At 39.9% G+C, this 21898-nt stretch overlaps 1 protein-coding gene across 1 annotated transcript; it reads left to right on the top strand.

The window, feature by feature from the left end:
- The first annotated feature begins 20842 nt into the window (after positions 1–20842).
- Positions 20843–21661, top strand: LOC139352727 (uncharacterized). Its single transcript, XM_070995357.1, has one exon. It carries the CDS (start codon positions 20843–20845, stop codon positions 21659–21661), a length of 819 nt encoding a protein of 272 aa, XP_070851458.1.
- The last annotated feature ends 237 nt before the right edge of the window (positions 21662–21898 follow it).

The raw sequence follows: 21898 nt of genomic DNA, 5'->3' as shown, positions 1-21898 counted from the left end.
TTCAAGAGGTTTGAAGTGGTAAAGTTGGAATGAAAGTGTAGAACAAAGCTTGTTTTTCATTTCTAAGCTCCTGAAGGGTGCTATTCCACCAGGGAACTTTGGCTTTGTGCCGTATACAAGTTCTCCAGCTCATGATCCCAGCCTCCTTACCCAATTTATAAACAAATTCTTCATATACAATTCTTAGCTAAGAATGCTTTCCAGCTCGAGCGCCCAGCCGCCTTACCCAAGTCGTAAACAATTTCCTATAAACAATTCTTAGCTGGGATCCCCTTACTCAGCGTTCCCACAGAATCTCAATAAGCTCCCCCACTTCAATCGAAGTTCATTATTAAGATTCAATTGCGCCGCAGTCCTCCTAACATAAACTCAGCTGGGTCCAGCTAATGTAAACACAAGCATCCGGTCAACACCCGGCGAGCCCCAAAACTGCAGCGTAATCCGTTTGGCAATTGAACAGAGAATTAGATCATCCGATTTCCCGACTCTCTTGAGTCCAACCCTTGTCCAACTCTTAACGAGTTCCCCAATTCTCTTAAACCGAGGTTTGATTATCAGATAAGCGGCCCTTGGCCAGGCAGTCCGTTTTTGCATCCGAGAAGATCGGTTGTATAAGAAGTTAATTGTGAACCGCCAAGAATAAAAGTCGATACTAAAGAAATGTTGTAAAGTGTAACTTAGTGAATAAAAAATAAAAACAAATTTTTTTAATAAATTCACGAGTGAAGTTATTAATTTACACTTGGTTTGCGGAATACTGCGATTGGCCGCGGCACGGATGCATTTGGTTACTTGAGCGACTTGGTAGCTAATAGAGTTTGGTTTCCACTGCAGAGGAAAGTTGGCACATTCCCTCTCGAATAGTTTCCAGTTTGCTAGATCGGTTTTATATTTATTCAAAGGGGGGGAACTGTCTGGACTGGGGTTCAGACACAGAACGATTTGAATGGGAAAGTGATCACTGCCATGTGTAGATTTGAAAACTGACCATTCCGAAATATGTGCCAGTCGTGGAGAAATGAAAGATACATCTACATGTGTGAGTGTGTTATGGGTAGAAATGTGGGTTGCTGAGCCATCGTTTAAGGTGATCATATTGGAATCGACTATGGCCCGATTATGGATACAGGCGAACCCCATAGTGGGCTCCATGTATTAAAGTCACCTAACATAAGAAATGTCGCTGCTGGTAAAAGCCTGAGAGGGGGGAATGTATATATTTATGATAGTAATTAGCCTATCAAGACTGAGTTGAAGGGCCGTGCTAAGAATATTTGTGTTTATTTCTTTGTAGGTGTGAGGAATATGCCGCTTTATGAGCACACCAATACCTTGCTTGCTTGTGGTATTTTGTGAAAGGTTGTGAAAATAGTCAACATAGGCTTTTGGGCAGTTGAAGTTTTGGAAGTTATGGGGCAAGTGGGTTTCTTGCAGGCATAAAACATCGGGGGAGAGGTCGTTTAGGATTAGTGTAAGTTCATTGTAGTTGTTGAAAATACCATTTATGTTCCATTGAAGAATTTTGACAGGCATAGAGGATAAAAAGATTATGTTTTAAGTTTACCATTTCATTTCATAGTTGGATGTTTTAAAAGTCTTGATCCGTAGAAGAATTAGACTCGCTTATTGTGTTTTTTGTTTGGGATTCAGAGTAATCTAGATCTAAGGGATATTTAGGGGAACTTAATTGATCTGTTTCATTTAGAAAGACTCGTCCTTCTTTATTGAGAGCTCGAGACTGCTTGATCAAATCATACGATTTTCGGGTGGAGGTTGTAGGAGGAGAGGGGGAGGTGCGGGAAGGAATTGAAGGTCTGGTGGAAGGGGAGGAGGAGGAAGAGGGGGAGGAGGAGGAAGAGGGGGAGGAGGAGGGTGTCGGAACGGCAGAAATTTCTTGAGCTTTGGATGCTGCTGCGGTTGTCTGGTTGCTGATGGTCTGATTGTTTTGTTGGAGCGTTGCTGTTGTCGTTGGTGTTGTCGATGGTTGTTGTGGAGCGACGACGGTCGCGAACGTGGCCGAAGTTTTTTTCGGCGATAAGGTTTGTTGTTGCTGCTTGTGGATGATTTTGGCTTCGCGCATGCTGCATTTCCTTGAAGTTTTGATTCAAAGTATTTCTTTTTGCTGTTGATATGACGGGCAGACGGGTGAAGGGGCAGGGCGTTTATCAGCGCAGTTTGCGCACTCAGTTCTGGTGCATGTTGTAGGTGCGTGAGGGGGGCGGTTACAGGTAAAGCACATGGCAGTGTTTTTACAGAATTTTGCCTTATGTCCAAGTTTTTGGCAGTTTTTGCACCTCATTGGATTGGGTATATATTCCCTAACCTTGACTGTGTACCAACAAATGTCCAGTTTGCTCGGAAGGTTGTATAAATCGAAGGTTACCAAGATCACGCCAGTGGGCTTGATGACCCCTTCATTTGTCCGGGTGAATTTTAATACGTCATGGACGTTCTGGGATTTCAATTCGGCCTCTATCTCAGCTTCGGGAATGTTGATTAAGTAAGGCGCATAGATGGTCCCCTTAACAAAGTTAAGTGCTTCTTGGTACTTAGCTTCAATTTCGCAAATACCGTGTAGACGAACGGTTTTTAGAAATTTTTCGGCTACATCTTTGGTTTTAACCAGAATCAGCAGATTACCGTCTCTGAGGGAGGAAATGGAGATTATCTCTTTGCTGATGATGTTGCGTGCTCGATGAACAGCGAAACAGGAGAATTCGGAAATGGTTTTGGTTGAGTTTTTTGCGGTTATGATGATAAACTTTGGGTTCTTTTGCACAGTTTCTTGGAGTTCTGGGAATTCCTCGGAAAACTTTGGAGATGGTCGTTTTTTCTTTTTTGTTTTTGGGCTTTCACTGAGGACAGCAAAGCGGTTTTCCCCCAGATTGGGGGGCCCGGGGGGCATGGTCACTATTTGCTTGCTGTTAGCTGGAGTTCGGGTGTTCGTTAGAGATAAGAAAAAATTTGATCGTAACTCGCACGAATAGAACTGCCGGGAGAAAAGTTACAGACGTCCGCACTCGATGAGACGTAGTCGGTGACTGATACGCAAAATTATTCCACGTAACTAACTTAATTTTTTTTTAAAGAAACAATAAAATTGGAATCAGAAAATATAAAAAGGAATACTAATAAAAGGTCACAATGGGAAATTAAATATGACATATAAGTAATCGAATTAATTTTGTCACAATTAATATCAACTAGATCAAAAAGGGGGATAAATGAGATAAATGGTTAGCTGGAACTCCGGATAATGATGATATTATTAAAATGCAGAATAAAATCGATGAATTAATTGAAAATAATAATAAGCAATTTATTATCAATTCCAAATTGTTCAAAGAAATAGAATCTCTTTGTGATGATTTTAAAAACGTTTTTATTGATCAAGACCAACATCGCTTACGATTATAAACATTTTATCTGCTAAATTTAATTCACACAATCACACTAACAAAAATTTACGTTGTTAATACCAAAATATTAAACAATGATGACATCATGGAAATATTAAAACATGAACAAAAACCAGTAAATATTGCTGACTTAATGGACATCTCTGTTTTTAAAATCGCGCTGCATAATGAACTTTTAATAATTTATATAAATTACCCAATAATAAAAAACAGATGCGAAATATATCACGCTAGACTTATTTCCCAAATCGATGGAAAACTAGTATTAAGCAATCAAGTCGCAAAATTTGTTGTTGCGCAAATTTGTTTTATGAAATGTCTAACTTTAGGAACGATCTTTTTAATAAAAATTGCACTTTAAGTAATGAAAAAACTTGTTTTACCCGCTTATTAAATGGTGAGAAATCCACTTGTAAAAAAATAAGAGAAAAAAATAAAAAAATACCATTCTTATAAATGGTATCAATATTGTTAACAACTCCCATTTAAACGGTTCATTTTTGATAACATTTAATAATACAACCGAAATTAATAATATTTCATGAACCACTTCAAAAATTATGAAATATCCGATTACATATTATCAAATAACTCAGATCTTTCTTTAGATAATATAAATTAGATAATAAATAAAATAAAGATAAGATAAAAAAAAAAAATAATATTTGTTTTAATTTAGCTTGAGTTGTGAATAATAGTTTTATTTAAGATAATTGATACAGAGATTAAGTTTTACACATTCGTTGGCGATAGCGGTGGGCAGAGAAGGATGAAGACAATCGTTAGAGAGGTTACATTATACAAAGACTTTACTATCGATAGTTCGGTATACGATATGTGAATGCAGATCAATACGGTGCCAATTGCATTTCCAATACTTCCCCTCAATTGGTAAGGCGTTGATCGACTGGACTTATACCCAAGGCTGTCTTGCAGGTATTGTGTTTTGAAGCACCGAGTCCCTTTGTCAATATGTCTGCTGGCATCTCGGTTGTTGGAATGTAGTTTACTGAAACAGTCCCTTTTTCAACCAGCTCTCGGATGAAATGGTGGCAGATGTCAACATGCTTGGTCCGTTTGTGGAACACGGGGTTGCGTGTAAGTTGGCCAGCTCCTTGATTGGCGTTGTAGATGATGGTCGTCTTCAGTTGGCCCAAAAATTCTTGTAGAAAGCTTCTAAGATGAACAGCTTCCTTTTGAGGAGTCAGACAGAGCCATATACTCTGCTTCTGTGCTTGATAATGCAACCGTCCGTTGCTTTCGACATTCCCAGGATATTGCTGCACCTGCGAACTAAAAAGCAAAACCTGAAAAAGATCTGCGATTATCAATGTTGGCGGCCCAGTCAGCATCGGCGTAGCCTACAAGGTCTTTGACACTTCGTTTGTAAACCAGGCAACAGTTCTGAGTGCCTTTTAGGTAACGTAATACCCTTTTCGCAGCAATCCAATGTTGTTTTCCAAAGTTAGTATTGTATTGACTCATTGCACTCACTGCAAATGCATATCAGGGCGCGTTGATACTGCCAACCACATTAGGGCTCCTACTAAACTCTGGTACGGCACGTTGGAAACATCTTCTTTCTCGTCTTCGGTTTTTGGACACATTTACAATTCTCCATATTGAACCGTTTGAGAATATCTGCGATATATTTTTGCTTACCCATGGTAAACTCTGTTTTGTCTTTGTTTTGTTTAAACTCGATGCCCAAGCAAAACGATAGCTTACCCAAATCTTTCATTTGGAACTTGTTGGACAATTTGCGCTTCAATTGTAAAAGCATTTGGGTGTTATTGGTCGCAATTATGAGGTCGTCTACATAAAGCGATACGATCAGGATTCCGTTTTGTTCATTTTTCAGGTACGCGCATTTGTCGGCGGCAAGTGGCCTAAGGTTCAGTTCTTTGAGTTTACTATCTATCTTTTTGTACCACTGTCGTCCACTCTGCTTTAGGCCATACAGAGCCTTTTTTAGCTTACACACTTTCGCGGGTGCATACATTTTTTTTTCTTTAGCTGTCAAGATTTCTTGGAATTCTGGTGGGACGCTGATGTAAAGTTCTTCCTCAATATCTCCATTCAAATAGACGCTATTGAAGTCGAATTGATGAAAATCCAGTCCGACTTCCGCAGCTAGAGCTATTACAATTCGAATCGAGCTCATTCTGGACACTGGGGAAAAGGTCTCATCATAGTCAATGCCTTCGCGTTGGGGGAATCCTTTAGCAACCAGGCGAGCCTTACGGCAATTTACCCTTCCGTCCGGTAAGTACTTTGTTCGAAGTACCCATTTCGCTTTGATAACCCTATGTTTCTTCTCCCGATCAACAACTTCCTAGGTATTGTTTATTTTCAATGACCTGTACTCGTTTATTAACGCCTCCTTCTATTCGATGGCATTTGTACCTTTAAGTGCTGCGCTCGCAGTTAGTTCCTTTGTGTTCGTTGCAAGTGAAGTGGCTTCGCGAAACACATCTTCTGAGTCTGAATCAAACTGCTGATTGGGTGTGTCGATCTGGTCTGCAAGTATTTGATTGTAAATTAATCTGGGTCTTCCTGGTTTACCTGTTAACAGCTTCCTTGGCCTTCCACGACCACGTTTTACAGCCTGTCTATCGTCTGGCTCATTGTCCTCTGACTCAGGATCTTCTGGTTGGATGCTTTCGTTGTCATCTTGGTCATTTTCCGATTGATTGTCTGCTACCGGCTCAATGTTGACATCGATCTGGGGTTCAATGAACTCTTCGAACTTATACTCGTGCCCAAATAGATTTGTGAAAACGACGTCTCGGCTTTTAATTAACGTTTGGTTTTTCACATCGTACAGCCTATAAGCTTTGGCGTCGGTGCAGTGTCCAACGAATATGTATTTCTTGGATTCTGGGCTGAACTTACTCTTCGATCGTTTGTCCAGTGAATATGCAATTTGACCGAATTTTTGCATATGCCTTACAATTGGGATGCGATTGTTCCACAGCTTAAAAGGCGTTTCTCCACATAGGCTTCTTGAAGGACATCTGTTTCTTATGTAGTTTGCTGTGTTTACTGCTTCAGCCCAGTAGCTCGCAGGAAGTGCGGCCTGCAACATCAGGCAGCGATCCATTTCAACAAGGGTCCGGTTCTTACGTTCGACTGTACCATTTTGTTGAGGAGTATATTCTACGGAATACTCGTGCTTTATTCCCTGGGCTGCAAGATAACTTTTGAACTCATTATTAGTGTATTCTGTACCGTTATCTGACCTGATTGTTTTTATCTTCTTTCCAGTTCGCCGTTCAACATAGTTTTTGAATTCCTTAAATTTCTGGAACACTTCAGACTTGCTTTTGATAGTGTAGAGCTCGCACCATTTTGAGCAATCATCGATGAATGTCAAAAAATAGCGGCTGCCGCCGTGGCTATTTACACGCATGGCACCGCATACGTCGCTGTGGATTAGTTCTAGTACGTCTCTTGCCCTTGAATTTGATACTGGGAACGGCTTTTGGGACTGCTTCACCTTGATACATACTTCGCAAATTGGAAGAGTCTCCTTGAGGTTTACTTTGGCTCCTTGTACTTTACCTTTTCTTATTAGTTCTCTTAGATCCGGCTCATTAAGATGGCCGAAACGTTCATGCCATACCTTGATGCTGTTTGCTTACCTGCAGCGATCTGGCTGCATTCGTGCTTTTCTTCTATCTGGTATAATTTGCGAGGAGCGGTGAACACTATTTCTCCTCCTGTAGCTCTAATTATTTCAGCTTTCTCCTTCTTAAAAACAATATTGAAGCCGTGATTACATATTTTTGAGACCGATAAGAGATTGGTCCTTAAATCCGGCACATAGAGCGTGTTCTTCAGGCTGGAGGTGAACTGGTTGTTTGGCGAGAACTGTACGGATCCATATCCTTTTATGTCTGTAGCCTCATCAATTGCCAGTTTGAGCTTCGGGCCTTCTGCAGGCTCAAGATTCACGAACATATTTTGTTGTGAGTACATGTGTGACGTTGCTCCAGAGTCTAGACACCAGTTACTGCAATCACTGCTTGAATGATAAGCTGCGTTGATGTACATGCTATTATTCTGGTTCTTTATTGGCTTCGAGCTGCACTCAGCTGCACGGTGACCGAGTTTTCCGCAGCTGTAACATTTAAACTTAAACTTTGATTAGTGCTTAATTCTTTCGATTTGCTATAATTATACTTCTTGTGTGCCAACAATGCTCCGGGCGTCGACTCGCTTTGATTTCTGTTTCTCGCCTCGTATTCGTCTAATAACTTTATTTTAAGTGCCTCCGTTGAGATTAGGTTTTCCTGCGTTTCAATCGCGATTCGAAACTGTTCATATTCCTCAGGGATACTGTACAGTAGCAAAATGGTTAACAGATCGTCAATATTCATGAGATCAACTTCGTTTATTTTGTCTACTAAATCGGAAAACATATCTATGTGGCCTCTCATGTCTCAGCCGGCATTCATTTTTAGTAGGATCAGGGATTTCAACAGTGCGGCTTTACGGGCTGGCCCCGTAGACTGGTAAGTGCTATGCAGCTTCTTCCAGACATCGTTTGAAGTTTCGCAGTTTTTTGTATGCCTTAGTTCCGATGTTGACATGGCCAAAATGAGATCGGACTTAGCCTTTGCATCTTCGTTTATCCACTGCGTGTCGTTTGCATCGCGTTTTAAATGCGTCCAGTTCACATATTTCCACGAGTCGTTCTTGACTAACAAGGCCTGCATTTGTATTTTCCAGGTGTCGAAATTATCTTTGCCCAAGGGCTCTATGCGTATACTAGCATTACTCATTATACCCGTTACTCGTAGAGTAAAAGGGTATACTAGATTCGTCGGAAAGTATGTAACAGGCAGAAGGAAGCGTTTCCGACCCCATAAATTATATATATTCTTGATCACGATCACTAGCCGAGTCGATCTAGCCATGTCCGTCTGTCCGTTTGTCCGTCTGTCTGTCCGGATGAACGCTGAGATCTCGGAAACTATGGGAGCTAGGCTATTGAGATTTGGCGTGCAGATTCCTGAGCTTCTTACGCAAGTTTGTTTCAGTAGAGTGCCACGCCCACTCTAACGCCCACAAACCGCCCAAAACTTTGGCTCCTACAGTTTTGATGCTAGAATAAAAATTTAAACTGAAATGTATTGTTCTCATCAATACCTATCGATTGACTAAAAAAAAAATTGCCACGCCCACCCTAACGCCCATAAACCGCCCATAGACTTCAAAAAATCGTAGATATGAACGTGGATATCTCGGAAACTATCAAAGATAGAGAATTGGGATTTCAGATTTAGATTCCGTAGCCTTATACGCAGGGCAAGTTTGTTACGCGAATATGCCACGCCCACTCTAACGCCCACAAACCGCGAAAACCTGTGACGCCCACAATTTTTATGCTAGATAAAAAATTTTAGCTGAAATGTATTGTTCTCGACAATACCTATCAATACCTATAAAAATTTGCCACGCCCACTCTAACGCCTATAACGCTTAAATCTGTATACCGCCGGTAGGTGGCGCATTTTAATCTCGCTTTGCTGCTTGCATATCTCCATTTAGCTGAGTAACGGGTATCTGATAGTCGAGGTACTCGACTATAGCGTTCTTCCTTGTTTTACTTAGGATAATTGATACAGAGAATAAGTTTTACACATTCGTTGGCGATAGCGGTGGGCAGAGAAGGAGGAAGACAATCGTTAGAGAGGTTACATTATACAAAGACTTTACTATCGATAGTTCGGTATACGATATGTGAATGCAGATCAATACGGTGCCAGTTGCACTTCCAATAATATTATTAATTTTAATCATTATATATTTGATTTTTTTACTTATTATAAAATACGAAAATTCTTTCTTATTTGTAACCAAAAAACAACGGCAAGAACCAGAAAAATCTATTAACCAAGAAAATTTTTTAACAGAATTCAGAGATCAATTAAATGAATTTCATATTGAATCTAGACGATCCATTTTAGAAGGGGGAGAGTTATCCAACACGTGAAACGGTTCCACTTATGGAATTTAAAAACCAATTTTCGAATGCAACCACAGCGACCATTGCCTTGCCTTTGTTTAAGATTCTGCCTTTGCCTTTTCCATTTACTTCCAGGGCCGCGCTTGACCGTCCTGCTAAGATAAATAAACCAATCGTAAAGTAAACACAAGCTTCCGTTCGAAGCCCAAACTCTTTCGTTCGAAGCCCACAGTATTGCGGTATAAGTTCAAATCATATTGCTTTGTAGCTTTTATTCTAAACAAAAATTAAAGTTCTGGAAGCTTAAGAAAATTTTAAAGTTTTAGAATAAAGAGGCAGTCCTATTTTGTCCGAGACCGCGATAGGTTCGAAAGTTATAAATAAGTGTCTTGTATAAGTGATAAAAGATTTAACAGTTTGTTTAAATAACAAAATTTATTTTTTTTAAATATTACCAGTGATAAACTTAATTTGTGTGCTCATTCGCAACCACAGCCTGATGGAGCAGTTGCCTATTCTCAACCGCAATTCAGCGGAGCACCAACTTATGCTAGTTTGCAGGCGTATCCTAACGGAGCGGCAATCTGATGCAAAGGAAGGATCACGGGTTATTCTAGCCACAGCAATGGTGCTAGTTCAGGACTCACTGGGTTCCTACCGAATTGGGAGAGCACTCCTTGACTCGTGCTCCCAGGTCAATTTCATGACCGAGGCCTTTGCTCAAAAAATGAGGTAGCCGCAGGACAAGCATAGCATTCAAATTCGAAGCATTGGCGACTCGCATACACACATAAAGCGTCGCACATCAACGACAATAAAGTCTCGACTTTCGCTCTTTGAATTATCTCTCGATCTCTCCATAATGCCTACCATCGCATATCAACCGGATACCCGAATTGATATCTCGACCTGGAATCTTCCGCCTAATATGGCGTTAGCAAATGAACAATTTCATCTTTTCCGGAGCGTTGACATGTTGTAAGGCGCAGAGCCATTCTTCGATATCCTCGCTGTGGGCAAATTTAATGCTTCTGCGGGAGGTATAAACTATTGCTACATCGGCTAAGCGACTCAAGCCCGAACACAAATTGAGTGAGGAGCACTTTAAGCAGATAACGAGTTGAGAGGAAAATGGAAGAATCGTCGTCAAGTTGCCATTTAAGGATACTCCCGATTAGCTCGGTAGCACTTTTGATTATTTTTTTTTTTATTTATTTATTTATATCCTAACGCTACAAGTGCACACTTATAATTATCGCGCTAGTCACATTGAGTTGATATTTTATATTATTATTATTTTTAAGTTATTAAAACAATTTCTCTCGCTCTTAATTAATATTATTGACTAACATCAAATTTTCGTAGTTTCTTAGTTACAATTATTATTGTTTTTAAAATATATATATTTTTATTTTTTTATTTTTGTTTTGTTTTATTTCATTTAATTTTTATACTTATGTGTACTGGTATTTTAAAAGATCTTTAACTTTATTGTAAAATTGAGTTGCACTCCTAATTGTTTTGTATTGGTGCGGTAGATTGTTCCATAGCCGGATACCATTTATGAAAAATTGCCTTCTCGAACACAGTGTTTGTATTCGAGGGCATATGTAATTTTTGGTTCTTACAGATGTGGCTGGGGTAAGTTTATTGAAAATATATTTTGGTTCTCCACTCGTCACTATTTTGTGAAAGAAGATTAAAATTCTGAGATCGATCCAGGAGGTCAAGTTAAGGTCAAGTATTTTATATGTCAGTTCTGATACATGGTCAAAACGTCTTAAGTTAAACACATAACGGACAACTGAGTTAAAAGCTACAGTTAATGTACGCAAATCCCGCGCATCACAATTTCCAAAAATTTCTATGCCGTAAAAGAGAGTGGCCAGGAGGATAACTTTGGCGATTAATAGTCTAACTTCCTCAGTTAAGAACGATTTGGAGAATGAAAATTTTCTCAGCAGAGCATATGTACGCCCTGTCGCTTTGACTATATGGTTGCTCCATGATAAAGTATTGTTAAATGTTATGCCTAGATTAACTGCATTCACTTCATAGCTTATCGGCGTATGGTTTATATATAATTTTTGGAGTGAAAGTGTTGAAAGTTGCTTTTTACCAATTACCAAGCACTTCGATTCTTTAGGATTTATACCCAAGCCATTTTCCTTTGCCCATTTTTCAATTAGCCACAACATTTTATTACTTATACAGACACAGTCATGTATTTCAGATACGGGTCTACTAACATATACATATTTGGACATCATCAGCATATAAATGTACTTCACACTCAGACAGGATACTAGGGAGATCATTGACATATATAGAAAGCAATAAAGGGCCTAGCAGAGATCCCTGTGGCACTCCCCTGGATAAGTTCCGGAGAGAAGAAACTTGCGTTCCAGAGACGACTACTTGATACCTATTCGTTAAGTACGACCTAATAAGCTTCGTCGCATTAGTTGAGAAATTAAAAATATTCCTAAGCTTGGTACAGAGAATGTTATGATTCACAGAATCAAAAGCCTTGCTGTGGTCAAGGAGCGTCAAAAACGTTACGTAGTTACGGTCCAGTTCTTGTCTTATATCCTCTACAATATTAGTGATTGCAGTAATACAACTCCTTTTCTTACGGAATCCTGATTGTTTTTCGTCAAGTAGAGAATTATTATCTAAGTATAGTTGAATCTGTGAGGACATAAGGTTTTCAAAGACTTTTGATAGAAAAGGTAATATTGAAATAGGTCTATAGTCATTGTTTGGCTTAGGAATTGGGAAAATGTTGGCGTTTTTCCATATTAACGGAAATGAAGACGTTGTAATATCCGTGTTAAAAATATATGTAACATGGGGCAACATTAAGGGGAGCAAAAGCTTAACAAATTTTGGACTCATATTATCGAGACCAACAGCATCAGACTTGACATGCAGAATACTAGCTAGGACATCACTTTGGTTTATACATATAAAGCTAAAAGTATTATCACAGAGGGGTTGAGTATTCAGGTACGGATTGCATGTTGCTTCAGGTACATCTATTTCCAAAAACTTTTTGTTTATTAATTCGACATCCACCTCAGACTCTGTCTGTTGCTTACACTTTCCAATACCTAACCGTTTTAGTTTGTTCCATCTGTTTTTTGAGTTAACACAGTTATTAAATTGTATGTTATAATGCTCTTTCTTTGCTGATTTTATCTTTTTGTTTACTTTTACCCTAGCCTATTTGTATTGTTTTCGAAATTCATCAGTTTTGTATCGCTTCCCTACCGGAGGTAAGCTACATCTCGCTGACGGGTTAGGTTTTTAATTTCACTACTGAACCATGGATTTTGCATTGGCTTAATCACCTTGGTCCTTAGGGGCACAAACTTGTTGAACAAATACTGGACATTGTTGGTTAAAACCTCTAATTGACAATCTACATGACGAAGATGGTAAATACATGACCAGTCACAACACAAAAATTCCGTTTTTAATTCATTATAGTTTATATTTTTGTAATCTCTATACGTAAAAGAATTGATTTTGCTGTCAAAGGTCAAGTCGTATGTTAAAAATATTAGGTCATGTCTGGAGAAGGCTGGTACAGAAACCTGGTCATAATGTATGATTTTGCTAGGGTCATTGATAAGAAATAAGTCAAGTAATGTATCACAGTGGCTGCTATAGTGCGTGGGAATCCTTTCGTTTACGGAAAACAAACCTAGGGATTTAAAGTTATCTACGAGATGGCTTTCTGACAATAGGTTGCTGTTAAAATCACCTGCCAATATGATTGATTGTTGTTGAACGTTGATGCACTAAGAGCAGTACAAACAAGTGGCCCAAACGACACCAAGCACGTGCTTGTTACGCGCGGGCCCATTTTTATTTCGGGCAAATACGGTTCGCGAGGAAGGTACATAGAACAAATAAAGACAGGACAAAACATAGATCAACAAGATTAAAGCAAATGAGCTAAGATTTTAGTTTTTAGTACAGGGATAGAAGTTGAGGAACAAATTAAATGATACAGGTTGTTATAATTATTAGAAAGAACGCGAAAGGGCTCATGCTGACTAAAATTAGATGAACATCGTGGCAAGTTAATAGGATGGTAGTTTCGCATTAGTCTAACAGGAACATTGAAACTTAGGCGGCTTACCAAATCTACAGAATCAATATCGCCTCTGATAAGATTATTCATAAAAATAGTACCAAGCATAATTCTACGGCTTACTAGAGTAGGCAAATTAATTAATAGCAATCTACTCGAGTAAGAAGGCAACCTGACGTTTTGATCCCAGTTCAAACCACGTAAGGCAAAAAGAAGAAATTGTTTCTGTACGGACTCTTTACGGTCAATGTGCACTTGATACTGAGGACTCCAAACGGAAGAACAGTATTCTAAATTAGGTCGGACAAGTGAGGTAAATAATAATTTGGTAGTGTATGGATCATCAAATTCTTTAGACCAACGCTTTATAAACCCAAGAACACTCATAGCTTTATTTACAGTAGAGGTTATGTGGGAGTCAAATTTAAGTTTAGGATCTAGGAGAACACCTAAATCGTTTACTGAGTATATTCGGTCCAAGGACATGTTCTGAAGAGAGTAACTCATGAACGTTGGCGTACCCCTATAAAAAGTCATAACGTTGCATTTAAGATAGTTTAAATTCAAAAGGTTGTACTGACACCATTCCTGGAATCTATTTATGTCTGACTGCAAGCAGAAACCAGATTCAATATTATTATATGAAAAACAAAGCTTAACATCATCAGCATACATTAGTACACGAAGTTATTTACGATAGAAGGAAGATCATTTATAAACAGATTAAACATCAACGGGCCTAAATGATTGCCCTGAGGCACTCCAGATGTTACGTTGATCATCTTGGAAACAGCGTTTTTTAATAAAACCCTCTGAGATCTACCAATCAAATAACTTGAAATCCAAGTTAACAGATTGTTCGGAAACCCAAGCAGATCTAATTTGAATAAAAGAAGAGAGTGGTTAACAGAGTCAAAGGCTTTACTAAAATCTGTATATATAACGTCCGTCTGTAATTATACCCGTTACTCGTAGAGTAAAAGGGTATATTAGATTCGTCGGAAAGTATGTAACAGGCAGAAGGAAGCGTTTCCGACCCCATAAAGTATATATATTCTTGATCAGGATCACTAGCCGAGTCGATCTAGCCATGTCCGTCTGTCCGTCTGTCCGTCTGTCCGTCTGTCCGTCTGTCTGTCCGGATGAACGCTGAGATCTCGGAAACTATGAGAGCTAGGCTATTGAGATTTGGCGTACAGATTGCTGAGCTTCTTACGCAGCGCAAGTTTGTTTCAGTAGACTTCCACGCCCACTCTAACGCCCACAAACCGCCCAAAACTGTAACTCCTACAGTTTTGATGCTAGATAGAAAATTTTAACTGAAATGTATTGTTCTCATCAGTACCTATCGATTGACCTAAAAAAAGTTTGCCACGCCCACTTAAACGCCCACAAACCGCGAAAACCTGTGACGCCCACAATTTGCATGCTAGATAAAAAATTTTAACTGAAATGTATTGGTGTCGTCAATACCTATCGATTGATCCAAAAATAAATTTGCCACGCCCACTCTAACGCCCATGACGCTTAAATCTGTCTACCGCCGGTAGGTGGCGCATTTTAATCTCGCTTTGCTGCTTTCATATCTCCATTTCCTTTTGAGTAACGGGTATCTGATAGTCGAGGTACTCGACTATAGCGTTCTTCCTTGTTATACCCGTTACTCGTAGAGTAAAAGGGTATACTAGATTCGTCGGAAAGTATGTAACAGGCAGAAGGAAGCGTTTCCGACCCCATAAAGTATATATATTCTTGATCAGGATCACTAGCCGAGTCGATCTAGCCATGTCCGTCTGTCCGTCTGTCTGTCCGGATGAACGCTGAGATCTCGGAAACTATGAGAGCTAGGCTATTGAGATTTGGCGTACAGATTCCTGAGCTTCTTACGCAGCGCAAGTTTGTTTCAGTAGACTGCCACGCCCACTCTAACGCCCACAAACCGCCCAAAACTGTAACTCCAACAGTTTTGATGCTAGATAAAAAGTTTTAACTGAAATGTATTGTTCTCATCAATACCTATCGATTGACCTAAAAAAAAGTTTGCCACGCCCACTTAAACGCCCACAAACCGCGAAAACCTGTGACGCCCACAATTTGCATGCTAGATAAAAAATTTTAACTGAAATGTATTGGTGTCGTCAATACCTATCGATTGATCCAAAAATAAATTTGCCACGCCCACTCTAACGCCCATGACGCTTAAATCTGTCTACCGCCGGTAGGTGGCGCATTTTAATCTCGCTTTGCTGCTTTCATATCTCCATTTCCTTTTGAGTAACGGGTATCTGATAGTCGAGGTACTCGACTATAGCGTTCTTCCTTGTTATACCCGTTACTCGTAGAGTAAAAGGGTATACTAGATTCGTCGGAAAGTATGTAACAGGCAGAAGGAAGCGTTTCCGACCCCATAAAGTATATATATTCTTGATCAGGATCACTAGCCGAGTCGATCTAGCCATGTCCGTCTGTCCGTCTGTCCGTCTGTCCGTCTGTCTGTCCGGATGAACGCTGAGATCTCGGAAACTATGAGAGCTAGGCTATTGAGATTTGGCGTACAGATTCCTGAGCTTCTTACGCAGCGCAAGTTTGTTTCAGTAGACTGCCACGCCCACTCTAACGCCCACAAACCGCCCAAAACTGTAACTCCAACAGTTTTGATGCTAGATAAAAAGTTTTAACTGAAATGTATTGTTCTCATCAATACCTATCGATTGACCTAAAAAAAAGTTTGCCACGCCCACTTAAACGCCCACAAACCGCGAAAACCTGTGACGCCCACAATTTGCATGCTACATAAAAAATTTTAACTGAAATGTATTGGTATCGTCAATACCTATCGATTTATCCAAAAATAAATTTGCCACGCCCACTCTAACGCCCATAACGCTTAAATCTGTCTACCGCCGGTAGGTGGCGCATTTTAATCTCGCTTTGCTGCTTGCATATCTCCATTTAGCTGAGTAACGGGTATCTGATAGTCGAGGTACTCGACTATAGCGTTCTTCCTTGTTTTTTGTTAAATCCATCTAGTACAAAAGATGTCAATTCGAGCAGGTTAGTGGTGGTCGATCTACGCTTAACAAAACCATGTTGACACGGCGATATTAAAGAGGAGCACAAATGTTGCAACTGAGAGGTAATAATGCGTTCAAATGTTTATGTTATTAAGAGGATACAATTAATACGCTTAAGAACGAAAGCTATCAGCTTCAGGTCCAGCCGAAGCGTTAGTGAGAGATGTAGAAAGTGGATCAGGCGAAAGATTAATGGACGAAAGTTCATCCATACTGTTAATGCAACAGACACCCTCTCTTCGAGTGCAGCGTACGTGCACAAGGCCGCGTCGTGTAAAGACAGCCGTAAGGATTTTATGTTTTTTCATGCGCATAGCCTCTTTAAAGATGAGATAATGCTCTTTTAACAATTGCTCATTAATATAAATTAACGCTTCTGAATTGAAACCCAGAAACTGCAAGCTAAGTTGTTTCTTGTGCTCGCGCCTGTACATTCCGACTTGACCAAGCAGCTTTTTTTTTTGGCGTGGGTTTAGCATTTTAATTATTATCACCGGATCCACATGTGTTTGCTGTGATTTCCTTGCTCGGAAGATATCGCAGACTCTTGGTGGTGGAGTCAGCTGGAGATTAAAGCATAGCTTGTGATAGAGCGCTCTGAGATCTTCACCTCTAACGCCCATGACGCTTAAATCTGTCTACCGCCGGTAGGTGGCGCATTTTAATCTCGCTTTGCTGCTTTCATATCTCCATTTCCTTTTGAGTAACGGGTATCTGATAGTCGAGGTACTCGACTATAGCGTTCTTCCTTGTTTTTTGTTAAATCCATCTAGTACAAAAGATGTCAATTCGAGCAGGTTAGTGGTGGTCGATCTACGCTTAACAAAACCATGTTAACACGGCGATATTAAAGAGGAGCACAAATGTTGCAACTGAGAGGTAATAATGCGTTCAAATGTTTTAGGAGTTGCAGACAACTTGGAGATTCCTCTATAGTTCTGAGCATTAACCCTCGCACCCTTTTTGTGGAGTGGAATAATAAAAGAATCTTTCCAGATAGTAGGAAAAACAGAGGATGAGATAGACAATTTAAAAAGTTTCAGAATGGGTTTACAAATAGTTCGGGCACAAAACTTAAGAACACACCCAGGGAGTCCATCTGGCCCCGGAGAATAGGTTGGCGTTATAGTTTCTAAATCCCTTAAGAGAGAACTCTCGGTGATTACAGGAGAAAAAATACAATTTGCCCTGTTTAAGTGATTAGGGTAGCTAGAATTAGACCAAGAAACATAACTATAAGTAAATTGGAAGAATTCAGCAAATAAATCTGCAATTTCGGGATCCGTAGATGATGGCAATGCTGAAGACTTTCGCTTAGCAAAGTTATAACAAAGTTGACAAAGTTATAAAATTGCCTCGGATCCTTTGAAAATTCAAATTCACATCGGTTCAAATACATGGAATAGCAATGACTGTTAAGTACATTAAAATTAGTACGAGCCACCACATATCTTGAAAAATCAGATGGCCTACCCGACTTTTTGTACTTTTTATAGAAGTTTGTTTTTAGGTTTCTAAGTCTTTGCAACTGATTGGTAAACCAAGGTGGCCTGTCTAACTTAGGAGGAAAACTGTCAGGAACACATTCACTGAAAAAAGAGTTTAGGACACTATAAAATAGTTCCGTAGCACTTTCAATATCCAAGCAATTATATAAATTTGTCCAGTTATATTGTGAAATCAAGTTGTTGAGTTTACTAAAGTCACATTTACGAAAGCATTTACATTTATTTGGAGAAAGTGAAGGAGAGAGGGTATCAACGCTGGGAAGACAAATTGTAAGTTCTAATGTGGGATGATACTGGTCTTCAGGCACAACTAGTGGGTCAATTCTAGATACAGTGACTTCAGACGGATCTAAAACAAATACTAGATCTAATTGTCTGTTTAGTGAATTACGTATAAAGCTAACTTGCTGTAATGATAATTCTAACAGACCGTCAACGAAGTCATGGTCAGATAAAGGGGTAGAGACAAGTGAGTCAGTGGAAAGGGACCAAGAAATGTCAGGGAGATTGAAATCACCCAAAACAATTAAAAGATCCCTTTCGGAAAGATGAGATAAAACAGTTTTTATTGCAGACAAATGTTGCTCATAAATTGTTAAGTCGGATCCAGGTGGAATATAAGAACAAGTTACATAAATAGAAAAAGATTTCAAAGAAACTTTAACACCAACGAATTCTATGTCGTTGGGATTAAGAAAGTATATTCTCTCCGATGATAAAGTAGAGTGTACTCCAACGAAATGTCTGAAACAACATTAAGTAATGACCCGTAGTCAATTGTCCGATTCGGTCTATATATGCAAGCTAGAAGGGTTCTTCCATGGGATTTATTGGGAAGTTCTAATAGAATGTATTCGATAGTACTGTCACTTGGCTGTTTAAGTACCACTTTACATTTCAGCTTCACATTCACGTATATAGCAACACCTCCTGCATGACCAGTACGGTCGGACCGATAAACATTAAAGCCTTCACAAATAATAGACGAATCACATAGGTCATTTACAAACCACGTCTCAGACACACATATCACATCGACATTAGACTGAGTGAAAAAGAATCTAAACTCATCAATCTTCTTTAGCAAACTTTGTGCATTTAAGTGAACAATTTTTAGACCAATTTTATAACTACTTATAGTTTTTATCATGGCACTAGCTATGGAACAAACTTCCTATCCTGCATTGTTGTTATCAATGATTATTAGGGGCGCAATTATACATTTCTTAGAGTAAACTAGTTTTAAACCTATCTTTATTAAGAGGATACAATTAATACGCTTAAGAACGAAAGCTATCAGCTTCAGGTCCAGCCGAAGCGTTAGTGAGAGATGTAGAAAGTGGATCAGGCGAAAGATTAATGGACGAAAGTTCATCCATACTGTTAATGCAACAGACACCCTCTCTTCGAGTGCAGCGTACGTGCACAAGGCCGCGTCGTGTAAAGACAGCCGTAAGGATTTTATGTTTTTTCATGCGCATAGCCTCTTTAAAGATGAGATAATGCTCTTTTAACAATTGCTCATTAATATAAATTAACGCTTCTGAATTGAAACCCAGAAACTGCAAGCTAAGTTGTTTCTTGTGCTCGCGCCTGTACATTCCGACTTGACCAAGCAGCTTTTTTTTTTTGGCGTGGGTTTAGCATTTTAATTATTATCACCGGATCCACATGTTTTTGCTGTGATTTCCTTGCTCGGAAGATATCGCAGACTCTTGGTGGTGGAGTCAGCTGGAGATTAAAGCATAGCTTGTGATAGAGCGCTCTGAGATCTTCACCTTCGACATAGGGAACTCCATGAACCCTCAGATCACACGAGCTAGTTTCCCTGCATTGCGTTGCCATCCTGGTCTCCAGTGCACCCAACCTCTGACCTGCTGCTTGTAGATTTTCTACCTCCCGGTTCAGCGTCTCAACCCGCTCACCCATTCGGTCCCTCATGGAGCGAAGATCGGCAACCTCGCGCTCCAACGTCAGGACACGAGCATCCATTTGTTTTACTTCCCCGGCGATTTTGTCCAAGCGATCCATATGGCTTCTGAGCATTCGCTGTTCAGCTTCCCGAACGGCCGACTCAATTTTCTCGGTTTGTTCCTCGAAGCGAGTCTTTAGGAGCTCCAGAAGCTGAGGCGAATTTACATCCGAGATGCGTTCGCTGGCAGTTCCAGCATTGTTGCGGGTACTTTTAGTGGGTGGAGCAGAAGAACCCATGAATTTTTTAAGTGTATTTATTGTTTGATTTGGTTAAGGTTAGGTCGGTTGTGTTTGTATTGTATCTTTTGGATTTAATCTTTAAGTTTAAGTTGTAGCTTAGCTTGCAACCACTCACTGCTTTACCGACAAACTGCCTTATCGACAATAGTGAATAGCTGCCTTATCGGCAATAGCGTAGCTGATGGGGCAACCTTTTTCTCTCTTGCACTCCGAAGATGCTGCCGCACCGATTGTCTCTCACTGAAGGTGCACGCACAACCGCACTTGTTGTACAGCAAGAATTTATTTTCTGATTTATAGAGTCAACTTTGTTTATTAGCACTATGTTGTGTTGTTCGCGGATAGGGCTGGTGGTATATTAGGCGGTTATAGACTTTCTTCAATTTTATAAATGTTATTTTCCGTGGAATATCGTTTATTTTATAGAGCGTTCAATAAAGCGACTGCACACGGGAGAGTTGGAGACTCTATCTATCTATATTGCTCGTCGAAGGTTCCTCAGCGTCGAACGGCGACTTTTTCGTTCACCGGAAACCTACACCCAATATAGAATGTTCATGAACGAATACGAACAAATGGGCAACATGGCGCTCGTAACAAATCCTAATTTATCGGTCCCACACTACTACATCCCTCATCATTGTGTTATGAAGCCAGCGAGTGATTTCACAAAACTTCGAGTGGTCTTCGATGCGTCATGCAAGACGTCAAGTCAAGTCTCCTTGAATTATATCTTACTGTGCGGCCCAATTATACAAGATGATCTTTTCCTGCTTCTGCTACGTTTCCGACTAGTACGATATGCCCTAACCGCCGACATAGCGAAAATGTACAGGCAAGTGAATGTTGACATAAACGACCGCAAGTTCCAGTACTTTCTCGTTCGAGACTTTCCAGGTGAACCACTACGTACATATCAGCTCAACACGGTTACCTTCGGTACGGCTTCCGCATCATATCTCGCTGTACGTAGTCTACATCAGTTAGCAGATCTTCATGGCGCCGAATATCCCATTACCGGAGCAGATGAACTACCGATTTTGCGAGTCGTAAAGGATCAAGTCACCAAAATTCTAAAATGCGGTCAGTCTCTGCTCACTAAATGGCACTTACTCGTAAAGCACTTGGAATTCGTTGAAAGTCACACTAACAAGGATCTCAACCCAATCACAGACGACGTGAGCAGTGCACTTGGAGTACAGTGGGATCAGAAGTCAGACACATTTCTATTTGCGTTTACTCCCAAAAACGTGCCCACAACAAGCATAAACGCGACGATACTCTATGTCGTATCCGCACTATTCGACCCACTTGGATTGCTGTTACCGCCTATTATCGTCGCCAAGATTATTCCGAAATCCAAGACTTAACTTCTATTGCAGAGTGGAGATATGTACCAACATCGTTTAAGCCAGCTGACATTGTTTCCAAGGTTGCTACTACGCCTCAAAATAGTTTTCTGTCCCCTCGTTTCTATCGCAACATACGTCAAACTGGTAAACTTCTTCTAGTCACAAGTATCTTGACATGGAATTGGTAAATTTAGAGAAGCGAAAAAGCACATTCACAGCCACTGTAAGTTCAATATATCTGCTTGAAAAAATTGG

This window comes from Drosophila suzukii, chromosome 3 (genome assembly GCF_043229965.1).
Source record: "Drosophila suzukii chromosome 3, CBGP_Dsuzu_IsoJpt1.0, whole genome shotgun sequence".
Classification (NCBI taxonomy): Eukaryota; Metazoa; Arthropoda; class Insecta; order Diptera; family Drosophilidae; genus Drosophila; species Drosophila suzukii.
This window is presented reverse-complemented; position numbering and strand designations above follow the sequence as displayed.

Bases quoted from the DNA above. Each gene is read 5' to 3' on its own strand.
- LOC139352727 (XM_070995357.1), top strand. From the start codon at position 20,843: ATGTTCATGAACGAATACGAACAAATGGGCAACATGGCGCTCGTAACA.